This window comes from Eulemur rufifrons, chromosome 28 (genome assembly GCF_041146395.1).
Source record: "Eulemur rufifrons isolate Redbay chromosome 28, OSU_ERuf_1, whole genome shotgun sequence".
In the NCBI taxonomy this organism is placed as follows: Eukaryota; Metazoa; Chordata; class Mammalia; order Primates; family Lemuridae; genus Eulemur; species Eulemur rufifrons.
The window spans coordinates 50,513,970-50,534,407 of NC_091010.1; the positions used below are offsets into that span (position 1 = coordinate 50,513,970).

Below are 20,438 nucleotides of genomic sequence, written 5' to 3' on the forward strand. Positions count from 1 at the left end.
GTCACTCAAGACATATATAGTCCCCCTTTCTAGTCTAGTAAGGCAGCCCCTTCCAACCTCCCTTGTCTACACTGCGGGCTCTAGCCAGACTGAACTGCTCAAGGGATGCTTTTAAGCGGTCACTTCTTCACCTTTATGCCTTTGTATCGTTCTCTTACTCTCCACCTGCTATAAGAAGCGTATGTGTAGTGGGTAAGAGCAGGCTACATATTTAAACACTTTTATCTCAATCTTTAAAATGTTCTATCTTATATAGGTTCAAATCTTGGTTCTGCCACTTTCTAATTGTTTTATTTGGGCAGTTGTTGACACTTCTGAGCCTCAATTTTCTCATCTGGAAAATAGGGATAATAAAAATCAGTTCACGGGTTTGCTGTGATGAGTTATATGTGAGAAGTAACACTTGTGTTGAACTTAGCACCATGCCTGGTGCATCCATAATACCTGTTTTGTAAGTGAGAGCTGCTGTTACTGCTTCTGGTGTTACTCTTTTCCAGTGTTCTTTGTCTAATTCTCCCAAACTGTGACATCGTGCAGGAAAGTAAAGGTTGTCATAACATAAAAATATTCACTTGTGCACTTGCCGTTTGTATGACTGGCCCCAACTCAGACATCCCTCCTCCCATCCCGTGACTAATTCCTGCCCGTCTCAATATCATTGGTCTTTCTTTTTCAGTAGGATTGTCCAGTGTTATTAATATCCAACAGTACAATGCAAATACGGTGCAAAGCAATTGTAGAATAAAACTGTAAACTTTGCAAAAAATGTCAGATACCATGAAGTCAATATACACTATATTAGAAAAATGTTGGACTCATATACAAAAGCGATGATAAATCAAGATCTGCTGGAGAAAGAGAAAACTGAAAAAGTATAAATACAGGCACTTCACAAAAGAATGTTTTTAATATCAATGGATTAAGAGGAGATTTGGGAGAAATTAATGAAGATTTGAATATTTCTGCTAAAAGAAATCAATTAAAAATACTTAGTTGTAGTACTTAAAAAAACCAAAAGCATTAGCCATAAAAGAAATTATGGATAAATCTTACTACATTAAAATTAAGAATGTCTACTCCTTAAGAGAAATCATAAAGGCATCAGCTTTATATATTTTTGTTATGTCTGGAGTATAGAAATAATTACAAATCAAGAAAAAGACAACTCAGTAGAAAAATAGGAAAATAATACATGTGAATAGGCATTTCTCAGAAGAGGAAACACAAATGGTGAATAAACCTTAAAAAAGAAACAAGTCTCCACTTTATTTATAAGCAGGGAAATGAAATACATGATCAGATTGAGATACCATTTTATTCTTTCTAGAGGACAAAACTTAAGATGTCTGTATTAGTTATCTACGGCTCCATTATGAATTATCACAAATTTAGCAGCTTAAAAGAGCACAAATTATCTGATAACTTCAGTGGTTCAGGATCTGGGTGTGGCTTAACTGCTGGGTGCTTTTCTTAGGAATGCCCGACAATACCAAGCAGTAGCAAGAATGCAGATCAGCGGGAATTTTCATGAGCACTTTGAGGGGAACATGCACAAGAATGTTCACAGCAACATTGTTCATCAAAACAAAACCCCAGAAACAACCCAAATACCCACTGACAGTAGAATGGGTAAACTGAGGAATTCTCAACCAGTGGAATATCACATCAACTACATGGACAGAAACACACAATAACCATAAGATTTATGGTTCAATAAATCTTAGAACCATGATGTTGAAAACAACAAGCAAGTCAAAGAACACTACATATGCTCGGCTATATTTTTATAAAGCTCAAAGCAAAGCAAAACTAAGTAACAGCTATATGATAAAACTCCATAAAAAATCAAGGCAATGATAATAACAGGATTCAGAATGGTGCTTACCTTGGATGAGGGTGGCAGGTGTGTAGGTGCAGGGATGGGGTGAAGAGGGTATACACATATTGATACCGTTCTGTCTCATAAGCTGGGTGATGGGTTCATCACGAGTATTTATTTTATTATTATACTTTATATATGTTATATATATTCTTTTGTAAGATTGTTACATAATAAAAAATTGAGAAAATGTTGTACTGCAGAAGTCAGATATATGAAGGAAGTCAAATTGTACTATAATATACTGTTATCAGTTATGTCCAAAACCCCAATCATTTTACTTGAGGTTAATTGATTGTTTATTCCAATAAGCAGTACATTATAATTAAAATGTAAATTTTGTTAATTATAAGACAGAAAGACTTCTTGTGAGTTTTAGATCAATTTTTCAAGGAAAAAAAATCTCATTGAAACTTTTTATTGGCTGTGTGCAGTGGCTCACACCTGTAATCCTAGCACTCTGGGAAGCTGAGGTGGGATTGCTTGAGGTCAGGAGTTCAAGACCAGCCTGAGCGAGAGCGAGACCCTGTCTCTACTAAAAATAGAAAAAATTAGCCGGACATGGTGGCTCCCGACTGTAGTCCCAGCCACTTGGGAGGCTGAGCCAGGAGGATGGCTCTGAGCCCAGGAGTTTGAGGTTGCTGTGAGCTAGGCTGATGCCATGGCACTCTAGCCCAGATGACAGAGTGAGTCTCTGTCTCAAAAAAAAGAAAAAAAAAAAGAAACTTTTTATTACTCATTATGAAGATTGGACACCCTTTTATTTTATTTTTTAAGGAAATGCTTATATTTTCAAAGAAAAATGTCAATAGCCAATTGTATACTTACTTATTCTTCAACTCCAATTTTATTTTCTTTAGACTTAGAAGTGACTCACTGATTTACTACTTTAAACAACTCCTCTTTTTCCCCTTTTAAATATTTACCATTTACTCATGTTGTCCCTTCCCAAGGAGGTTGCCCCAGCACATATCTATAGGCCCTTGCTTTGTTTCTTTTGCCACAAAATGCAAAACACAATTCCATTGTGCATCTGAAGGGCTCCATTCACCAAGAATAGGAAAAAAACACTTTTGGAATAGCCAGTTAAGTTGCATAAAAAAAAAAATCCACATGAACTCAGTTTGGTTGAGGCAGGAATCTACTCCTATGTTCCTGGTATGCATCCATAAATCTTTATAATTTATCCTCTCTCTCCTATCCATGTTATGATTTGAATCCAATGATCCTACCCAAGGATTGGGATCTAGTGAGCCCTCTCCAATCCAAACCTTTATAACCAAAAAAACCAAAAAAGAGGAGGCAAAATATTAGAAACTATAATCAACAAAGTTTCTGGGGAATGATGAGTTATGTCTGTCATCATTTTAACAGATACACATCAATAACTATCAAATTCCCCCAAACAAAATTCTCCGTGGTGTTCAGATAAATTTTAGAAACTCAATCATTATATAGATGATTAATATCATTTTAAATGGATTAACTTCAAGTGGCTTTATCTGTTAAATTTGTCCTTTGATAGTGAAGACTTTTTCAGATCCATGAATACAAGTATTATTACTTCTACTACTTCTCCCACCAAGATCCACCTGAAATATTTTCCTTTCTATGGCCCACCAAATGGATATCCTCTCTGCTTTTTTTTGAACCTACCCATACACTGCACACTTCTCCTAGCACCTTACTTTGTCTTGTTTTTATAATGACTTAGTTATTTGGTTTTCCTGAACTGGACAGTAAGCTCCTTGAAGTGTTTTTGGACCTTGCTTATCTTTCTATGAACCTGCACGATCATGTGCATAGACTTGTTGCTAGATTAATACTTAGTCGAGTTGAATTTCTCTGGACCTGTTTCATTAATGGCTTTAAGAGATGTTCACACTCTCATGACCGAATATGTGCAAATTCCTCACATACGTTAAGTTGCTAGTTAAGATGCAAAGGTAAAACAAGCAAACAGCCTTGGTAACAAAGCTCAGGCTAGCCTAGGGAATCATATACACTTTGTACCAAATTTCACATACATATATTTACATTTTGGAAATAAAATCTCTTTCAAAAAGATCTCTCAAGAAAGTTTGTGTTGCTTATATCAGAAAGAACCAGAAGCATTTTTCCTATTGTTACAGAAATGGTGAAGGTTAGTGCGTGCAAATTTCTCATATGCCTCATAAAACACTTACTCATCTGCATCCGAAGCCAAGAACCACTGTGTAACCAGCTAGTTCCCTGCTCATAAGGAACTCGGCTGTGTAATTCTGTTTCATTCCCAACTTCAGCATCTCCCATCCTCTCCAGGGGGCTTTACCACTTCATGACATCATAAACAAGATGGGTCCAGAGTTGAGTTTAGCTGACATCTTCGTTATAAACCCAATAAACAAGAAAGCCCCAAGGTATTAGCTATTATTTTTTCCTTTTCTAAAGCTAGATAGAAATGTAATGTTTACAGAGTTTCTAATTTATTTTCCTACTAATGAAAACAGGCATTTCCAGATAAATTAGGCAGTGTTCTGGAGTTGCGTTTATACAGAGAAGGAAGCAATTTTGCTTTGAATTTTAAATGTGGCTTTAGTCTTTTGTTAAGAATTATGGATGGAGGTGGGGGGATGGAAAAAGGACTGAAAGCTAAGCTAAGAGGCAAAAATGTATTGCTTTTGTTTTTATTCTGGAAAGGAGTTATGTGTGCAATTAGGATTTCTGTGTTTAAAGGAGGCTGTTTAAAAAGTCAACACATTATTTAGTTGAGGAATGTGGTTTAAGAGCTATGCTTGCATTTTCATATTCGTATGTACAGGTATGTACATGCACATGTAAGTAGTGTTTTCACAGCCAATTAATTTGGATACATTTCCAAGTCCTAGGCATTAAAAGAAATACTTGAAACTGCTTCAACTATCAGAAAACCTCTATAAACATTTAACTAAGAGATCAAGGTTGTATATCAAGTGATTTCCTGAGTTATACACAATATACACAATGAAAAAATATAGCTCAAAGTAATGAAATGCTGAGCACCAGCCCAGTAAGGTGAATTATGCAAGTTCCACTAACTGGAAGATGTTACTGAATGGTCTAATTCAAGCAAAAATTCTCAACACAAATACATCTGTACCTCTATTGATGAATATGACTAAAATACAATGGGTATAATTTGCTGATAATATAATTGCAATCAACAAAATTATGGAGCACCTAGAATGAATAGAGCAAAGCATAACAGTAGGTATGAGGTATATAGAGAGATCCATTGTGGTTCTGGCCTTAAAGGCTCGTAGTTTGATTGGAGAGAAAGTATTGATTCACAAAGATAAAATACTATAGATGGCAACACAGATGATGTCTTTTGACATTTTGAAAAAGAGATTTTTTTTTTTGTTGTTCTGTGAAGTAGGTTCTCTCAGAAATGTTGTTATGGGATTTAAAAAAAATCAACCTTATCTTGAACCCACTGGGTGAGGCTAGAGTGAAGGCAGAATGGTATCTCTTTCCTTGGAGCTCCTGGTACGTGAGCATTTGAGTGGTGGCTCTTGCCCTGGTGGGTGTAGATAAGTGTCTACAAAGATAAGTCTTCGGTCTGGAAGAAAGCTGCCAGTTTCACATGAGTCAGCTTGTTCACAGAGTGAGGAGATTATTCCCAACTCTCGCCCAAGCAAATTGATGACTCCAGGGTGAGCAGAATCAATGCACTGGCATTTGCCAAACACAGATTCAGATGAAAACAGAATAAATTAGTTCCTCTCAGTCAGTTATCGCTTCGAGGAGATGAGCTGAGGAAGAAGGGGTCCTAAGGTGCACATCGAATGGGAACTACCTTCTGTTTTCAGCTGGAGATGCAAAGCAAAAGACAGAGAATATAAACAGCCAGTGATTATGAAACTGTAGCTTGGTGGGGAAAGGAGTTCTGTGAGCAACTCAATTTCTTCCCCTGAATTGTACCCGGAATAGCACTGACTCTTATTTGCATAGATTGTTCAGAATGTAGTTGGAGTTTCCAATGTGGAGTTACAGACTGTCACTATATAATGACAACATTATTTGAAGCTAATACTGTAATTAATTTCTTACCACTATACTCAGGTGATATTGACAATCAGATGTGCTGATTGTGTTACCCATCATAACTTGGCAGAGACTCTTGCAGCAAAAGAATCCATAATCATTTCTGACAATCTGTCTAACCGAGAGAATAGGATGTCTAGGAAGAGAGTATCATTTCAAGGATGGACATAGTATAGTTAGTGCTCTCAAGACATGCTCGGCCAAAGACAAAGCTGGTCTCTTGGTATTAACAGTCTAGCTTTGTTCCAGTATAGCTGTTCATAAAATAATTTAAAGAGTGAGGCATGCTACAAAGTAATATTGATGTGCATCGTGAACAAACTCTAAATATATAAAGAAATGCCAACCAGAAGATGCAATCTTTTGTTGGTGTGGAAATAATAAACTTTTTATGATTTTCTTATGATGTTTCATTGACATATGGTGTTTCTAACCAAGTGACAAATTAATTGACTAGGTTTAAAGAGAAATGGATGTGGCTTAATGAAGAAGGACAGGACATGTATTATAAGGCAGCTGGTTCTGCCACTGCTGGCTTATGGAGACAATGTACATCAGACAGCTAATGAGTCTCTGTTGCATAAGATAGATTCTCTTTATAATAGAATTGCACGCTTTGTCTCTAAATGGGGCTATTATACACACCATTGCACAATGTTTGAAGAGCTTGGTTGGCCCTTGTAGAGGGTTAGGAGGGAAATAAATTGGAAGACAATCGTACTTAAGACCTTCAATCAATCAAACACTTCATATTTATCTAAATTACTAGCACGTTCTTCCAAAATACAAATCTGTATGATGCACACGGCTAGAATGTTAATGTTGACCAGACTTCACTTTGGCTGTATCAGCCAGGTTTTCCACTGTGAGCACAGACCGACATGAATGCGTGTTGAAGCCTGGCGATCCATTCCAACCGCTACTCCTCACCCCCTTTGGCCCTGCTCTCCATGCATTCCATTGTCTTAGCCCCCGAAGTTTCATTTGGCATTTCTTCCGCCCACCATGAACGCATGGGCATCACTTGTCCTGGGTTATCTCAGTCTCAGAACTTTTTGACTTTGAATACTCAGACAGTTTTAACGGTAATGCATTCAGTTTTTCCACTTTCCTCCATACTCGTGAGCCTCATTATTCGATTATTTATTTATTTGAATGCTCAGTTATTTATTTTTAGATTTATTTATTAACTGATCATTTATTTATTAGAATAAATCCAATTTAATGAATGTTACAGTCTTGAAACAAAAACTGGAAGTGATAGAAGAAGACAGGTTAAATGACATCCTTCACTCTGTGTCCGCAGACTGTACTTCCCGCTGGAGGACATGGGCAGGGCTCATTCAGGTGGTGTAGGTGAGCAGCTGGAGGAGAGGAGTCATGCTCTTATCTGTAATACCCTCTAACCTGGCTTTGAACCAGATTCCATCTTCTGGCGTGATTCTTCTATTGACATGATCACGTAGTCTTTGGGAATTTTGTAGCTCAACTTGATCCAGATTTTTTCAAGGTGATTAACATGTCTTTAAGCCCCAGAGGAAGTTTTGCACAGGAAAAGTGATTCTTGGGTATACCATAACAAGGTTTTTGACTTTTTGAGGGAGTTTGGAGACACCACTAATTCCTGTTGATCTTAGGATTCTCACCTATGTGGTGAGATAACAGTATTTGCTTCTTCCAAACTTTCTTCTCTGTGTCTCTAGCCTGCTGATCTACCAAGAGTAATTGAAAAGAATTACACCTGTGAAAACATTTCAAGATTCTTGAAGTAAGATGGTCTTTTCAGTTTAAGACATTATTATAGACCAGAGCAGATTTTTTTCCCTCTTCATCATTGCGGGGTTCTTTACTTTTCAAGTCTATCCGTACTCTGGTATAGAAAAAGATGAGCCGAAAGAAATGGACAAAACAGTTTCATGGGCTTCTCCACGTATTTATTACCCTCTCCAAATTGAATCTTGAAGCCTTGTCAGAAGTGTTATTTTTCCAACAGAGCAGGCGTTAAGTGGCTATAGAAAATAAACTCACCTCCTGATACCTTTCTCTTTGCTTGCTACATCCATTTACTGTGAAGATTATATTGTAAGGTGTGACAGGTGTTGTACAGCAAGGGAAAATCACCACTTTGTAATTCTATTTGTTCAACTTTTCTTCTTTAGCGCAGGCTTTGGAGTTTCCTTGTCATTTCTGGAATTATTTCTTACATGATGAGTATAATGTTTATATGGTTTTTGTTTTCCAGAAGCTTATTCCATCCAACTAATGTTTAAGTTGCATACCCTCTTCTGTAAGTAAAGCTATATTATTTGTAATAAAGTTGTTATTAATTTGGTCAGGGAAAAAGAAAAACTAAAACAAATGGTAACAATGACTAATAAATGAATTTTCTTTCACCTATTTTTTAAATGACATTTATGTTCTCTGGCAAAAGCAGATTATTTGATGACCATGCTAAGAACACTTAACTCTAGGTAAAAATTAGTTTCCATTTGACTGGATGTTTTCTTTAATGAGAAGGCTTGTACTTACCGTATTTTTCCTTTAACATAATTACTTTAAGGAAATACATATGTACAGAGACTAATGAGTACACACACTAGTCTTTATCAATGTTTGTTCAAATTATTGCAGTTTAGGGGTATGAGATTCTAGAATTGAGATGCTTTGGAAATAAATCTTTGCTCATGTGTAATATCTTTGGTTCAAGGATCTGAAAACATGTTACAAGCAATTAAACTCTGAGATACAAATGGGAATTCCAAATTGTTTAGTGTTTAAATTAAGTTACAGAATTATGCTTTGCTCTGGGTTCCTAGGAAATCCTTTCTTTTAGGTCTACAGATCCGCATCTCCTAGTTTTCCTGGATTTTTACCTATTCCCTCAAACCATTTCCAGATCTCTTTTCTTCCCATGCCAACATACTGCTTAAAAGGTTCATTTTCTTTATTTTCTTCTGATTTATTCTTCAACCTGTGTGGCTTTCGATTCCCAAATGTCACTGCAACCTTTCTGACTAAGGTCAGTGGTGACGTCCTAATGACTCACCCCAAAGGCTGTCTACAGTCCTTCTCCTCTTTCTTCCCTTTGCCTCATTTGATGTCACTCACCGCTTAGGTCACTCCTCCCTTTTTAAACGTCTGCCTTTTCTTGGCTTTGGGGACGTTGCATTGCTCTCCCTCATTCTTTTTCTCTGGTCTTTCTTCCTTAGCTGCCCCTGTGTTCTTGTTCCCTGTAGATCTAGTTGTTCTGACTTGCCCTTTGCTTCTCAACTCTGGGCCCAAATCGTCAACTCCCAGACACCCCACAGGGCCTCAAGCTCAGTGTGGCCTAACACAGGGATCTGCAGTCACATATCTGTCCCCGACACCTGCTCCTCTTCTAGCCTCCCCTGTCCCCAGTAGTCTCAGCCCCTCCTCCACCCCCGCCCCAGCCGCCCACCTTCCATGCTTTGGAGTCATCTCAGCTCCTCCCTCACTGGTCTGATTGTTCACCAAATCCCACTGGTTCCACCTGGAGCTGTCTTCACCTCTGCCCACCTTCCATCCCAGGTGCTCTCTTCATCTTCTGCTCGTACTGGTGCTGGGCAGTCCCCGTGTTCGGTACTCTGCTTTGCTCCTGGAGTTACTCCTCCAAAGACAAACCCAGGCGTGGCTCATCCCTGGCCCCCAACTGCCCGAAGAATGTGGCCCCAAACCAGATCCTGTGTGAGGTCACAGTTACTGCTGCACGAGCGGCTCCCTTCCCATCCCTGAACCTTGGCCTAACAAGCTCTTTTCTCCCTCTGCTGGGGGGAGGGAGAGACGCCTACTCATTCTTGCAGGAGCGATTCAAATGGTGTCTTCCTGACACCTCCCCCAACTCCTTGAACCGGAATTAGTCACTCTCTGCTATCACCGGTGACGACACTGTGTGACGATCTCCTGTCACTGCCCTTGTCTCACAGTCGTGGACCATATGTGCAGGTGGAGAGGGACTTTCTCTTACTCCCTGTCTTATTGTTTGTGCCCAAATGCTGGGCCCATCCTAGGCCCGTGGTGGTCTGTGGTCTGACGCATGCCGGGGCGGATCTGCGAGCCAGTGTGGTCGTTCCAGAGCTGGCAGTAGTGTGGGCCACTCCCAAATGACCCCGGCCATGTGCTGTCACAGGCACTTTCCTTGTTCTCACGGGCTGCTTCCGTCTGCTCACGGGTGTGCTCTCCACCAGGAAAAGGAGAAACTCTACGTGGAACTGAAGCACATCTTGGCCCGGCAGCCTGGGCCCGAGGCTGCGGAACAGCTGCAGATCTACCGCCACACGCTGCGGGAGAAGACCAAGCAGCTTAAGGTGAGTGGTCGCCTCGGCGCTTCCCTGCTCCAAGGGCAGCCGCGCTCTGGGGAACACGCCTGGACGAGTCCACAGCTGCGGCACGAGGAGCCAGTCTCCCAAATGCCACCCTCCCCCGAGCTCAGCTTTCTCGGGGCTGAGGAAGTCCCAGGGGAGCCGGCACCACCACGCTCCACCTCCGGGGAGGCAGGCGGGAGGCAGGCGAGCCAGAGAGGAGGGGCTTGGGGACAGGCTCATGGCAGTGAAACGGAAATGTGGGGACAGGGCTCCTATGGGTGACTTAGAGGACTTGGAGGTGACGGGGAGCAGAGGAAACAGTTTAACACCATCGCCCAACTGAAGCAGACCGCTGTGCCCAGCAGGTTGCTGCTGTTTGGCCCCATCAGAGATAAACGTGCACAGAGCTCCGGCCACTGCCCAGCCCCGAGGGCCTTGCTTCACGACCAACTGTCAAAGAAGCAGCCATGAAAGGGAAAGAAAATCAGGCCAGAGTTTTGTTAGCATAATTCCCTTTTAAGTCACATGGGAACCTCAGTCGGGGAGACAGAGTGTTTTACTTCTATATGTGCCTTTTTAAAGTTTTCTTAAAAAATTGTGTTCACACTATATTTTGAGCTTTACCTCCTAAGCAAGTACTTAGATATTCTTGGCCTGTCGGGGAAAGTTTTCCAACACATCCTCGGGCTGAAGCACGTGCCAGCTGCATTCTGGCACTTACCTGCCCAGTGAGCGTAATGATCGCTGCCTTTCTGCCCAGAGTAAGAGAGACGCCACCCTGCTAGGATGGCAGTAGCCCTTTCGAAAATAGGACATTGTAAGATTGCGTCCTTTTACTTAAAAAGGGCAGATGAGACACAAGTCTAATTAGAGCATTAACTTTCAACTTGTCACTCTGAATGTCCATTTCGCATGAGTATCCTGAGACATAGTTTGCATAAGGCATAATCCTTTATTTTTGTTCCTTTAAACAACTGAATATTTCAAACAAAATAAAAAATTATTTTCTTGATTTCTCAGGGGCAGTTATAGCTTGGAACAGCACATGTCTGTCTTACCCACGCTAAGCTCCAGATTGCCTGACGCAGCTCACAAGGAGCCTTTTGTTACTTTAACCCTTTATCTCAGGAAATCCAGATTTTTTTGCTTGGAATGAGAGGTGACACCTCGTGGAAGAGGTTCAGAGATAGGTGGTGCTGAGCATGTTCGTCCTCATTATCTGGACTCTTTCAGGAAATTCCACATTCATGTTTAGAAACAGGGTCTTTGTTTCTAAAAGTTTAACTGTTGAGACAGGTTTTCTTCTAACATGAAAATCACATGCATTAGCTCACGAGAGCAGGGGCAGATTCAGTTTCTCAGAATCATTTCATTAAGGGGAATGGGTTCAGAACAGATGAACACTAGAAACATGAAGATCTCCCTTGCATGCAAATCTTTAAAATAGAGAACAAGAGGAAAAAATAAATGGAATGTATCATATGCCCCTTGGAACAGTAGCCTTCCTTTCCTCCTTTTGGTCTTACTGGGGAGCACACCCTAGCTTTGGCATGCTCTGCGTCCTCTCAGATGGGTGACCTCCCACTCTATTGTCCAGCCTGAGACCAGTGGCTTCTACTAAACACAGCCATGGAAAGAGGCTGATAACTTCTTTTGACAGCCCCTTATATGCATTAGACTCTGCGCACATGTCTCAGCTCCCTGCTTCTTAGAGGTAAGTGTCCCAGTGCTGGGACAAAGGGAGAACCTGTGAATAGCCCCAAAGAACACAACAAAGAGGTGATCGGCATTTAGCAGAACCACCTTGGAAAACACATAAATTGAATGCTTAGTTAGCAGGGGTGGCAGGATGATTTCAGAGTAATTTTTACCACCATCCTCAGATGAATCACATTCCCTAGTGATGTTTTTCTTGAATATATATTTTTTAAAGGCTTTAAAGCAATTTTAGACTGTGCGTCTGAGAGTTTTTCTGTCTCTATTCACCATACTCCTTGAAGCACATTGCACCATTCATCTGTGAGCCTGTTTGAATATTGCCGGGTAGTTCTCCTTTTAAGCAGGGGAACGAGGTTTTATCTGTCACTTGATTATGTGTCTGCAGCCCTCAGCCAGGTTTTTACCCAGCTGTGAACCTTGACCTGGTGGAAACACAAAGATTAATTGTTAAACCTGGGCATTGTTTTGTACCTCTAGCTCACTAAGGTAAATGGTAGCAGATTAAAAGATTTTTTTTTTTTCAAAACAGGATATTATCTCTCTTTTGTTAATGCTACTTTATTTGCCACGTTAGGTTTTGTCTTCGGAACTGAATATGTATGAATCACAGAGCCAAGAATACAAGTATGAGATTGAGAAACTTACCAATGAACTGCTGAATTTAAAGAAGAAATACCTTGCTCAGAAACGTAAAGAACAAATTCAGAAGTAAGAATGGGTCAAATGTTCTAATTTTGCTGTGCCTACTATCTGCTCATAAGAAATATTTGGTGAACAGTCACAGACTTGCAAATTTCACTGGTGAAAAAATGATGTTCTGCAGGTCACTAACTGGGTTTGTATTAGAGCAAGACCAATGTCTGATTCACTACTGAGGCCCCTCCCTAGTACCCTCATAGGGACCCAGTAATACCTGCTCGTTGGTGGGCCTAACCTGAAGCAGAGGAAATATAATGTGATTTTCCCTCCACACCGTTCTCATGGTTTGGAGATAATCATGCCAAAACCGTGTTTGCAAATGAGGTTCAAAATCAGCCTTGTACAGTCACAAGCATGTTCACATTTAAATTTTGCTAAGCGAGTGGAGCTTAGAAAAGGTGTTCTTTCTAAAAATGCAGCTCTATTGCTGTAATTCACCTATGTTTTAGATAAACTTTCTCTGAACCATCTTTTATGTCTAGTAACTGACTTCAGCACCTACTGTGTCCATGTGAGCTACTACTCTGCTAGGAGATGATAACACAGATGTGAGGTTAACGTTTTGGGGTTCAGGATGCCTACATGTTGAAAAGTAAATGTTCTCTTCACATTGTTGGTGTCATTAGCCTGATCCCAGGGTGAGAGCGGGGCCAGATGAATTAGCAGGTTTGTAACTGGTTTGGCTGTGTGGCATTGCCAAAATCATCCAGTTAATTCTGTAGTGACTCATGTTCTCATGTTATGGGTTGAAAGTCACATTTGGTATTTATCCACATGGCCATTTCAGGGACAGGGTGAAATATGGTTTGAGTGCATTTGCCTATGATTTGTTAGTGCAAACAGCTATATAAAGTAACTGGATGCGAATTCATTTGCCAGTAACAATATGCCATTCTTGTAAATCAGAATACTCCCCCGTCCCAGGTTTAGGTGCCAGTCCCTTGGTAGAGTAAAATGCTGCTTTAATTTAGGTGAGTCTGTCTTAATGTGTAGGTCTAGTGAGATTTACTAAACATGCAGGTTCCCAGGCTCCATTTTCAGATATTTGGATTCAGTAAACTCTGGTTAGGCTCAGAAATCTGCAATTTAATAAGCCCCTCGGGTGACTTTCATGCACACTGAAGTTTGAGAACCACTAACATTAACAGTATGAATTAAATGAATGGTGGAGTGGAAAAACTATAGATTTTGTGTAGGATATAAGGCTGTGCTCATAAAATGTCCACATGGCTGGTTTCCACATGAAGCAGATGTCTGGCTCAGTGGTCTTCAAGCTTTTGGGTTGCACACCCTCATCAGTAAAACGTTTTTGAACTTGCAGCCTCCCCCCATAAGTATGCATATTTTTAAAATAAAATTTTTATTGTAGAGGAATTTTAGATTTACCCTCCAATATATTTTAATTTATAAATTACATGCAGATATCACTGTCAGTTTGTAACTAATAGTAAAGCATAATTTTTAATATTTCAAGATAGAATTATAAATAGAATCTCTAGTATCTTCTTTCTACCCACAATGGATCATCTCTTTCATCTTTTAGAGTTCATGTTCTCCACTTTGAGACCAGTGGTTGAGTTAGTTACAAACAGCTTGCTTGGCTAAGCAGTTAATTGTCTCTCCAGAGCTGATGAACTTTCCCGCCTTGGCCCTGGGCTTTGGCCAAGTCCTTGCCCTCACTGCCCACTGGTCCCCTGCCCCCATGGTTTGCTGGACACAGAGAGCACGATGGGCTGCCCCTTGGTGGCTCAGCTCAGCTCAGTGGCCCATCCACCAGCACTGTGCTGCCCCAGCCACGGGCCGCTTGTGGCTATTTAAATTTAAATGAATTTATAATGAAATGAAATTAAATATGCAGTTCCTCAGTTTCACTAGCTACCTTCATAGCCACACATGGCTCGTGGCTGGATCTAGGGCTCTTCAGCACCGTGGACAGTTCTGATGGACGCGGCTGCTCTAGAATCTTTGCCTTTGCCTGTCCTTGTTCTGTCTTCACGTGCTCATTACTTATAGCCACTCTGACTGGTTAGGGTTTCACTGGTGGGTCCGTCTCCTTGGGGATCCGTAAACCGGTAGACCTAGAGAGGAGTTCGTAGGAGAACAGCAAGACAGACTAAAGTGCTGAAGAAAAATGTGCAGAGGCAGGAACAAAAGTGCTGAGAAATTTTGACTGGAAGGAAGCAGGCTGAGGGAGTCATTATAAAGGTCTATAAATACACTAAAAAGATAATATAATGGAGACAGTATTCCCATTAGTCAGCTTAGACCAAGCCAGAAGCATTAAGCTTAAGCTCCTTCAGAGAGGAAAATTCAGGTTATTTAAGGCAAGAGAGGGCGGAGGGTGGGGGTGGGGGCACTGCTGCCTCTGACACCAGTCAAGTTGCCAAAGTGCAGGAAGGAGTCCTCTTTGCTGGATCCACTCAAGGCTAAGGCTTTTGTCCTACTTATGGAGGATGGTTTCTTGCAATAATGAAATCAATGCTGCTAAGAGACAGCTGGGTTGATTAACCAATCCTCTACAGGTTCTCTCCAAGTGCAATAATTTAGAATAATCTCTGTGAATGTTCTCCCCATACATGCCCTTTATCAAATAGCAACTCGTATCATTTTTACATGTTTACCATCTTTTGTTTCTCTCAAAAACCTTTCTCATCACACTCTGATCCTGACTTGCATTCCTACCTATCCCTGACTGCTCCTGAATCACCAGACTGGTCTAGAGCCTGCAGTACTGGTCAGATTCTTTTCCAAAAGGCAGAATTTCTTCCTCTAGGATAAATCATTCATAGTTGTCCAGTCTAATTGGTTTTGGTCTTAGCAGTTTGCTTAATTTTTATTAACAGGGATTCCATAGATGTTTTCTATAACAGCAGTCCCCAACCTTTTTGGCACCAGGGACAGGTTTCACGGAAGCCAATTTTTCCATGGACCAGGGGTTGGAATGGTTTCAGGATGATTCAAACGCATTACATTTATGGTGCAGTCAAACCTCTCTGCTGATGATAATCTGTATTTGCAGCCACTCCTCAGTGCTAGCATCACCACCTCAGCTCCACCTCAGATCATCAGGTATTAGATTCTCATAAGGAGCGTGCAACCTAGGTCCCTCTCATGTGCAGTTTACAGCAGTGTTCACGCTCCTATGAGAATCTAATGCTGCAACTGATCTGACAGGAGGTGGAGCCCGGGTGGTGATGCCAGCGATGGGGAGCTGCTGTCGATACAGATGAAGGTTCGCTCACTCCCCCGCTGCTCACCTCCTGCTTTGCAGTTCAGTTCCTAACAGGCCATGGACTAGTATCAGTTGACAGCTCGGGAGTTGGGGACCACAGTTCTATAAGACACCTAACTATACAATAGATAACTTGCGTATATTACTTCTGCAGGAATCCTGAATGTGTGAGTGAGAGAGAGAGAGTGTGTGTGTGTGTATGTGTGTGTATTTAAGGGAGATCTATATAGAAGATACACTGTAGATTTTAGGGCAGAACTCCCTTTTTTTTTTTTTTTTGCTAAAAATACTCTTATTTATCTTCCCCAGCTGGTCTTATGTCTTAAACTATTTCTAGTAATAATAGTTGCTTGTCTAGAGTCATAGGAAAATTTCGTTTTATAAATGTCTAAGTTTGATGATGATATCTTGTGTGTAGTAAATATTTATAAGTTTCCACCAGAACTTTGGAATATAAAAATTGATAAATGATGAATTAGTCATTATAATTGAGCCGAGAGAGAGTCTTCTGACTGATCTTTGGAGCTAAACAAATGTTTTATAAAACAGGAAGATGATTACAAGTCAGAAGTCACCAAGCCACAGTGTTTGACTAATAATGAGGTCTTCTGTCCATATTGAGATCAACATTAGGAGAGTACATTTCACATTTAATTGTCTTCTCTGAATTTTCTGTGTTATCAGCAAACACCTAATTAGATTTAAATAACCACCTTGTCTAAAACTAGAAGCTTTAATCAAAGTAGTTTTCAGTGGCTAACTCACCCCAGGAACAACAAACATCAAACTTAGAAGACTAAAAAGATATTAGGGAAGCTAACTTTCACCTCCTCTCTTAACAGAAACAAGGACAGAATACCCATGGATAACACCTTCTCAATGCCCAAACCAACTGGCTCTCGTTTTACTGGTGGTGGATTCCTTCTCAAGTCATCCAAGGTGAACACCTAACTTGAAGCTGGGGTCCAGTTGAACAGCTCCTGAAATTTGCTTTGGCACATTTTGGAGGAATCTCAAATCCCTTGGATCATAGAGTCAGGTGCTCAGATTCCAGGATGGAAAGACATGCAGATTCATAGTCATGCACATATAAGAGTGATAACATTTTACATGGTCTACATTGATATTAAGAGATTGTCAATCTACCTGTTCAATCAGCCTGACTCATTGCGTGAAGCAGATCGTTTGCTACTTACCACGTTGATTGATTTGAAATGTACCAGATCTAGATACTCCATGTGGATGAAGCTTTGGATCTTAATTTCTCTATTATAGACATTGATGCCCCTGAAGGTTTTATATTTAAAAAAAAAATTTGAAATGCAATGCATTCCCTCTCACTTTATTAGTAAGAATCTATTTTAATTATTCCTCATTAACATGTCATTGCAAGAGATGAGAAAGAAGGACAAACTCTCAAGAATGTAAAAAGTGTTTTGAGAATGATTTCTACGTGCAATTTCTTTTCAGGCCTGGCATAGGAAAATCTATTCCAAAGAGACATACTAATAAATACTTCATCATAAAAAATAAAAAAGAACCTTTGTAGAGATTTTGATCTTTGCTTTGGTAGAGTATGTAATTAAAGTTTAAAACTACTGTGAGAAATGTTTAACACAAGGATTTCATTCAGGGGAACCAAGGCTGTAAAATGAGGGTTTTGGGCTGGTACCCTCCACAGGACTATCCTTTGTAGACCTCACGCTTGAGGACAGAGTTATGTAGCACAGGGATCCATCTGGCTCCTAGGTTGCAGGCCAGCATCTTGAGCTTTTGAATACATCGTGTTTTCTTTTTGTTGAAGGCACAATTATTTGGGCATCAGTCCAAAGTTTCCTCATTAAGAGTGTTCATTCAGTAATACTGTGTGAGGATACTGTGGCCACCCCTCTCACAATAATTTGACCTCTGTAGTTTTTTAAATGATTGAGGAGTAAGGGATGAACATGCACAACGTAAGTGGATTTTAGGAACCTTCCATTTGTGCTCAGGGACCAAGATTCCCGTTGTGAAGAGCAGGAGCGTTAATGACCTGAGATGCTTGTTCAGACTAGACGTGGAGGTGGCACTTCACAGGGAGCTTCTGGATGTCCTGTGCCCTTTCAGTTCTCTACATGCCAGTCTCCTCTCTTAGATGAGGTTTTCCAGAAGCAGACTGAAGACACCGATGACTATGAAAATGATTGTTACAAAGTGATCCTGGGGAAACCAGTAAGAAGGTGGAAGAATGATACAGGGAAGGGAAGGGAGGGAGGCCAAGCATGGGTGCAAGGTCAAGTGGAGTTCCATGATGGGAGACTTGCCTCCACCTTGAAGGAGAGCTCTGGAGATGATGCAATCACACCTCAGAGTTATCTCCACTAGGGGTGAGGGAGCTGGGGTGTTTATATCCCCTGTGCTGTCAGTAATTGGCCAAGAACTGCTCTGGGGGGCCCTCTGGTTCTCCCTGCCTGCAGGCAAAGCAGGCTCTGGGAGCTAGATTGATGGCAGCCCCCAGACAAAGAGACCGCAGGTGCTGACGGTTGGAAGGGAATGTGGTTAAGGGCTCAGTGGGAAATGGGTCGGGCAGGGTCAACCTCTGCTTCTCCTAAGTGGGCCCAGTGAGAGAACTCTCAGGTGGAAAGCAACCTCCAGTGTAGCTGATAATGTTGTGATGAGGTGTGATTGTCAGCTCTTTGGGCACCGTACAAGGATATGGAGGATGGAAATGTACTCTAGAGAATTTACCAAGAGGGCTTTAAACTTAAAGAATCATAGTGGGGCCATTTCCATTTTTGAAAGTCTCTGACGATTTCTTGCTTTAGAGCCAACCGTATTCTGTTTAGACAAAAGATTTTTACTGGTAAGGTAGGGCAGTTATGACACATATACAGCCCTGGAGATTTTCCCATTCATCCAGAGACATTTTGAAGTTTAGCCATAGTCAACTTCATTCTGAGTCTTTGGCTGGCTTCATAAGAGGTTCACTCCTCTAGGGGAAACAGGGCCCATGATCCTTGATCTATCTCAGTATGACAAAGACTCTGGAGATGATGCTGGGTTCAAATCCTGGCTCATCATAACAGTGGGTTGTTTTGAGGATTAAATGAACTAATATGTAAGCTTAGAACACTTTCAGGCACATAGTAATATTTCAGTAAACATCTGCTGTCATTATTATTATTATTACATAAGAAATATCTAATGTTTTGGAATCAGAGAAGAAAAGTTGTTCCACAATACTTATCAACTATAAAGGTGATTCCAATTCTCATAGAGGATGGATGACATTAAAATGTCTGAATGAAGCTGGATTTAGTCATGTAATTTAAAATTGACTATCTTGCAGAAATGCCACATTGTGTGGCTTGTGAAAACTTCCGTATATTTTTCTTATAGCTGTGATCTGGGGACAAGTGGACCCTTCACCTTCAAAGTCCGAGCTTTCAGTCTTCCTCTGTTCACTGGAGGGAAAGACCCTGGTGGTCTCTGGCTTCCTGTTTTTGTGCGTGTAATGGAGCAGGGTGGTCAGCCGCTGCTGATGACAGAGGTCCCACGAGCCAGGTGGAAGAAAGCTCAGGAGCTGACACTCTATGAGACTCCGTATGCTTGTGTTCAGGTGGAGGAGGAGCGAATTAGGGTAGAAGAGGTGGAAGATACCACCACCGCCTCTCATTTATTGCACATCCCGACAGCCCAGGGTATTATAAGCAATAACTATTTAGGTGCAAGTGTTACCACTGTAGCCACAGCACAAAAATGAGCTGTTAAACACTCTGAGATTTGCAAATCATTAAAGATAACTGTGAACTCACAGTGGGCTGAGGTGCTTTTAAAAATCACAAATTTGAGCTGTGCTGTAAAGCAACATTAGGAGGTTGTACAGTAGCATAATTTTACCCTGGGGTTTTTGGAGTTTCAGAAAGGAGTCCTGTGGCTAAACCATTGGTTGACTCCTGACTGGGCTGATGGGGAGCTGGTGTGGTTTCTCTGTTAACAGAGAAAGACATGATAAAGGGCACTCCCTGGTCATTATTTGCTGCTCATGGCTTCTCAGAGCCTGCTCTTGCAGCCAGGTTATTATTGTGCTTACCTCTGAAGAATTGCTCAGAGCAAAGGTTTGTTGCTGTGATAAGCCGTAGAGACGGCGGTAGTCATGCTAGCAAGAGACAGCAACAACTCTCCTTGTCAAGGGCTGTAATTTTGCCATAAAAATTTATCCAGGGTTGATAATTATCATTTGATTCCCTGACTTGTTCAGACTGATTCTGAAGTTTGACCTAGACCAAGTTATCCATAGGAAAATACTGAATAATGAATTTTGAGCACTATGGCATTTTGGAGCCTAGATAATTTGAGGAAAGAACTATCTCTTTCTTACATGTAATCAATTATATAGAGATCTAGCTGGGATAGGAGCAAAGGGAAGGTGTTTTAAAATATTAAAATGGTAAAATAATTTAAAAATATATCTCACTATTTTCTTTGTAGTAGATGGAAAACATTTTTTATAGCATTATCCATTTTTAGCTTCTAATTCAAT

The 20,438-nt window shown here is 40.7% G+C and overlaps 1 protein-coding gene across 1 annotated transcript in view; it reads left to right on the forward strand.

Annotated features, from left to right (window-relative positions):
• CFAP58 (cilia and flagella associated protein 58) overlaps nt 1-19,658 on the forward strand; it is a 90,373-nt gene extending 70,715 nt beyond the window's left edge. Inside the window, exons 16-21 of the mRNA XM_069460177.1 lie at nt 10,150-10,269; nt 12,560-12,693; nt 16,759-16,855; nt 18,023-18,127; nt 18,373-18,428; nt 19,295-19,658. Coding sequence (XP_069316278.1) covers nt 10,150-10,269; nt 12,560-12,693; nt 16,759-16,855; nt 18,023-18,127; nt 18,373-18,428; nt 19,295-19,658 — 876 coding nt within the window. The remainder of the gene's footprint in view (nt 1-10,149; nt 10,270-12,559; nt 12,694-16,758; nt 16,856-18,022; nt 18,128-18,372; nt 18,429-19,294) is intronic.
• Nucleotides 19,659-20,438: the final 780 nt, after the last annotated feature.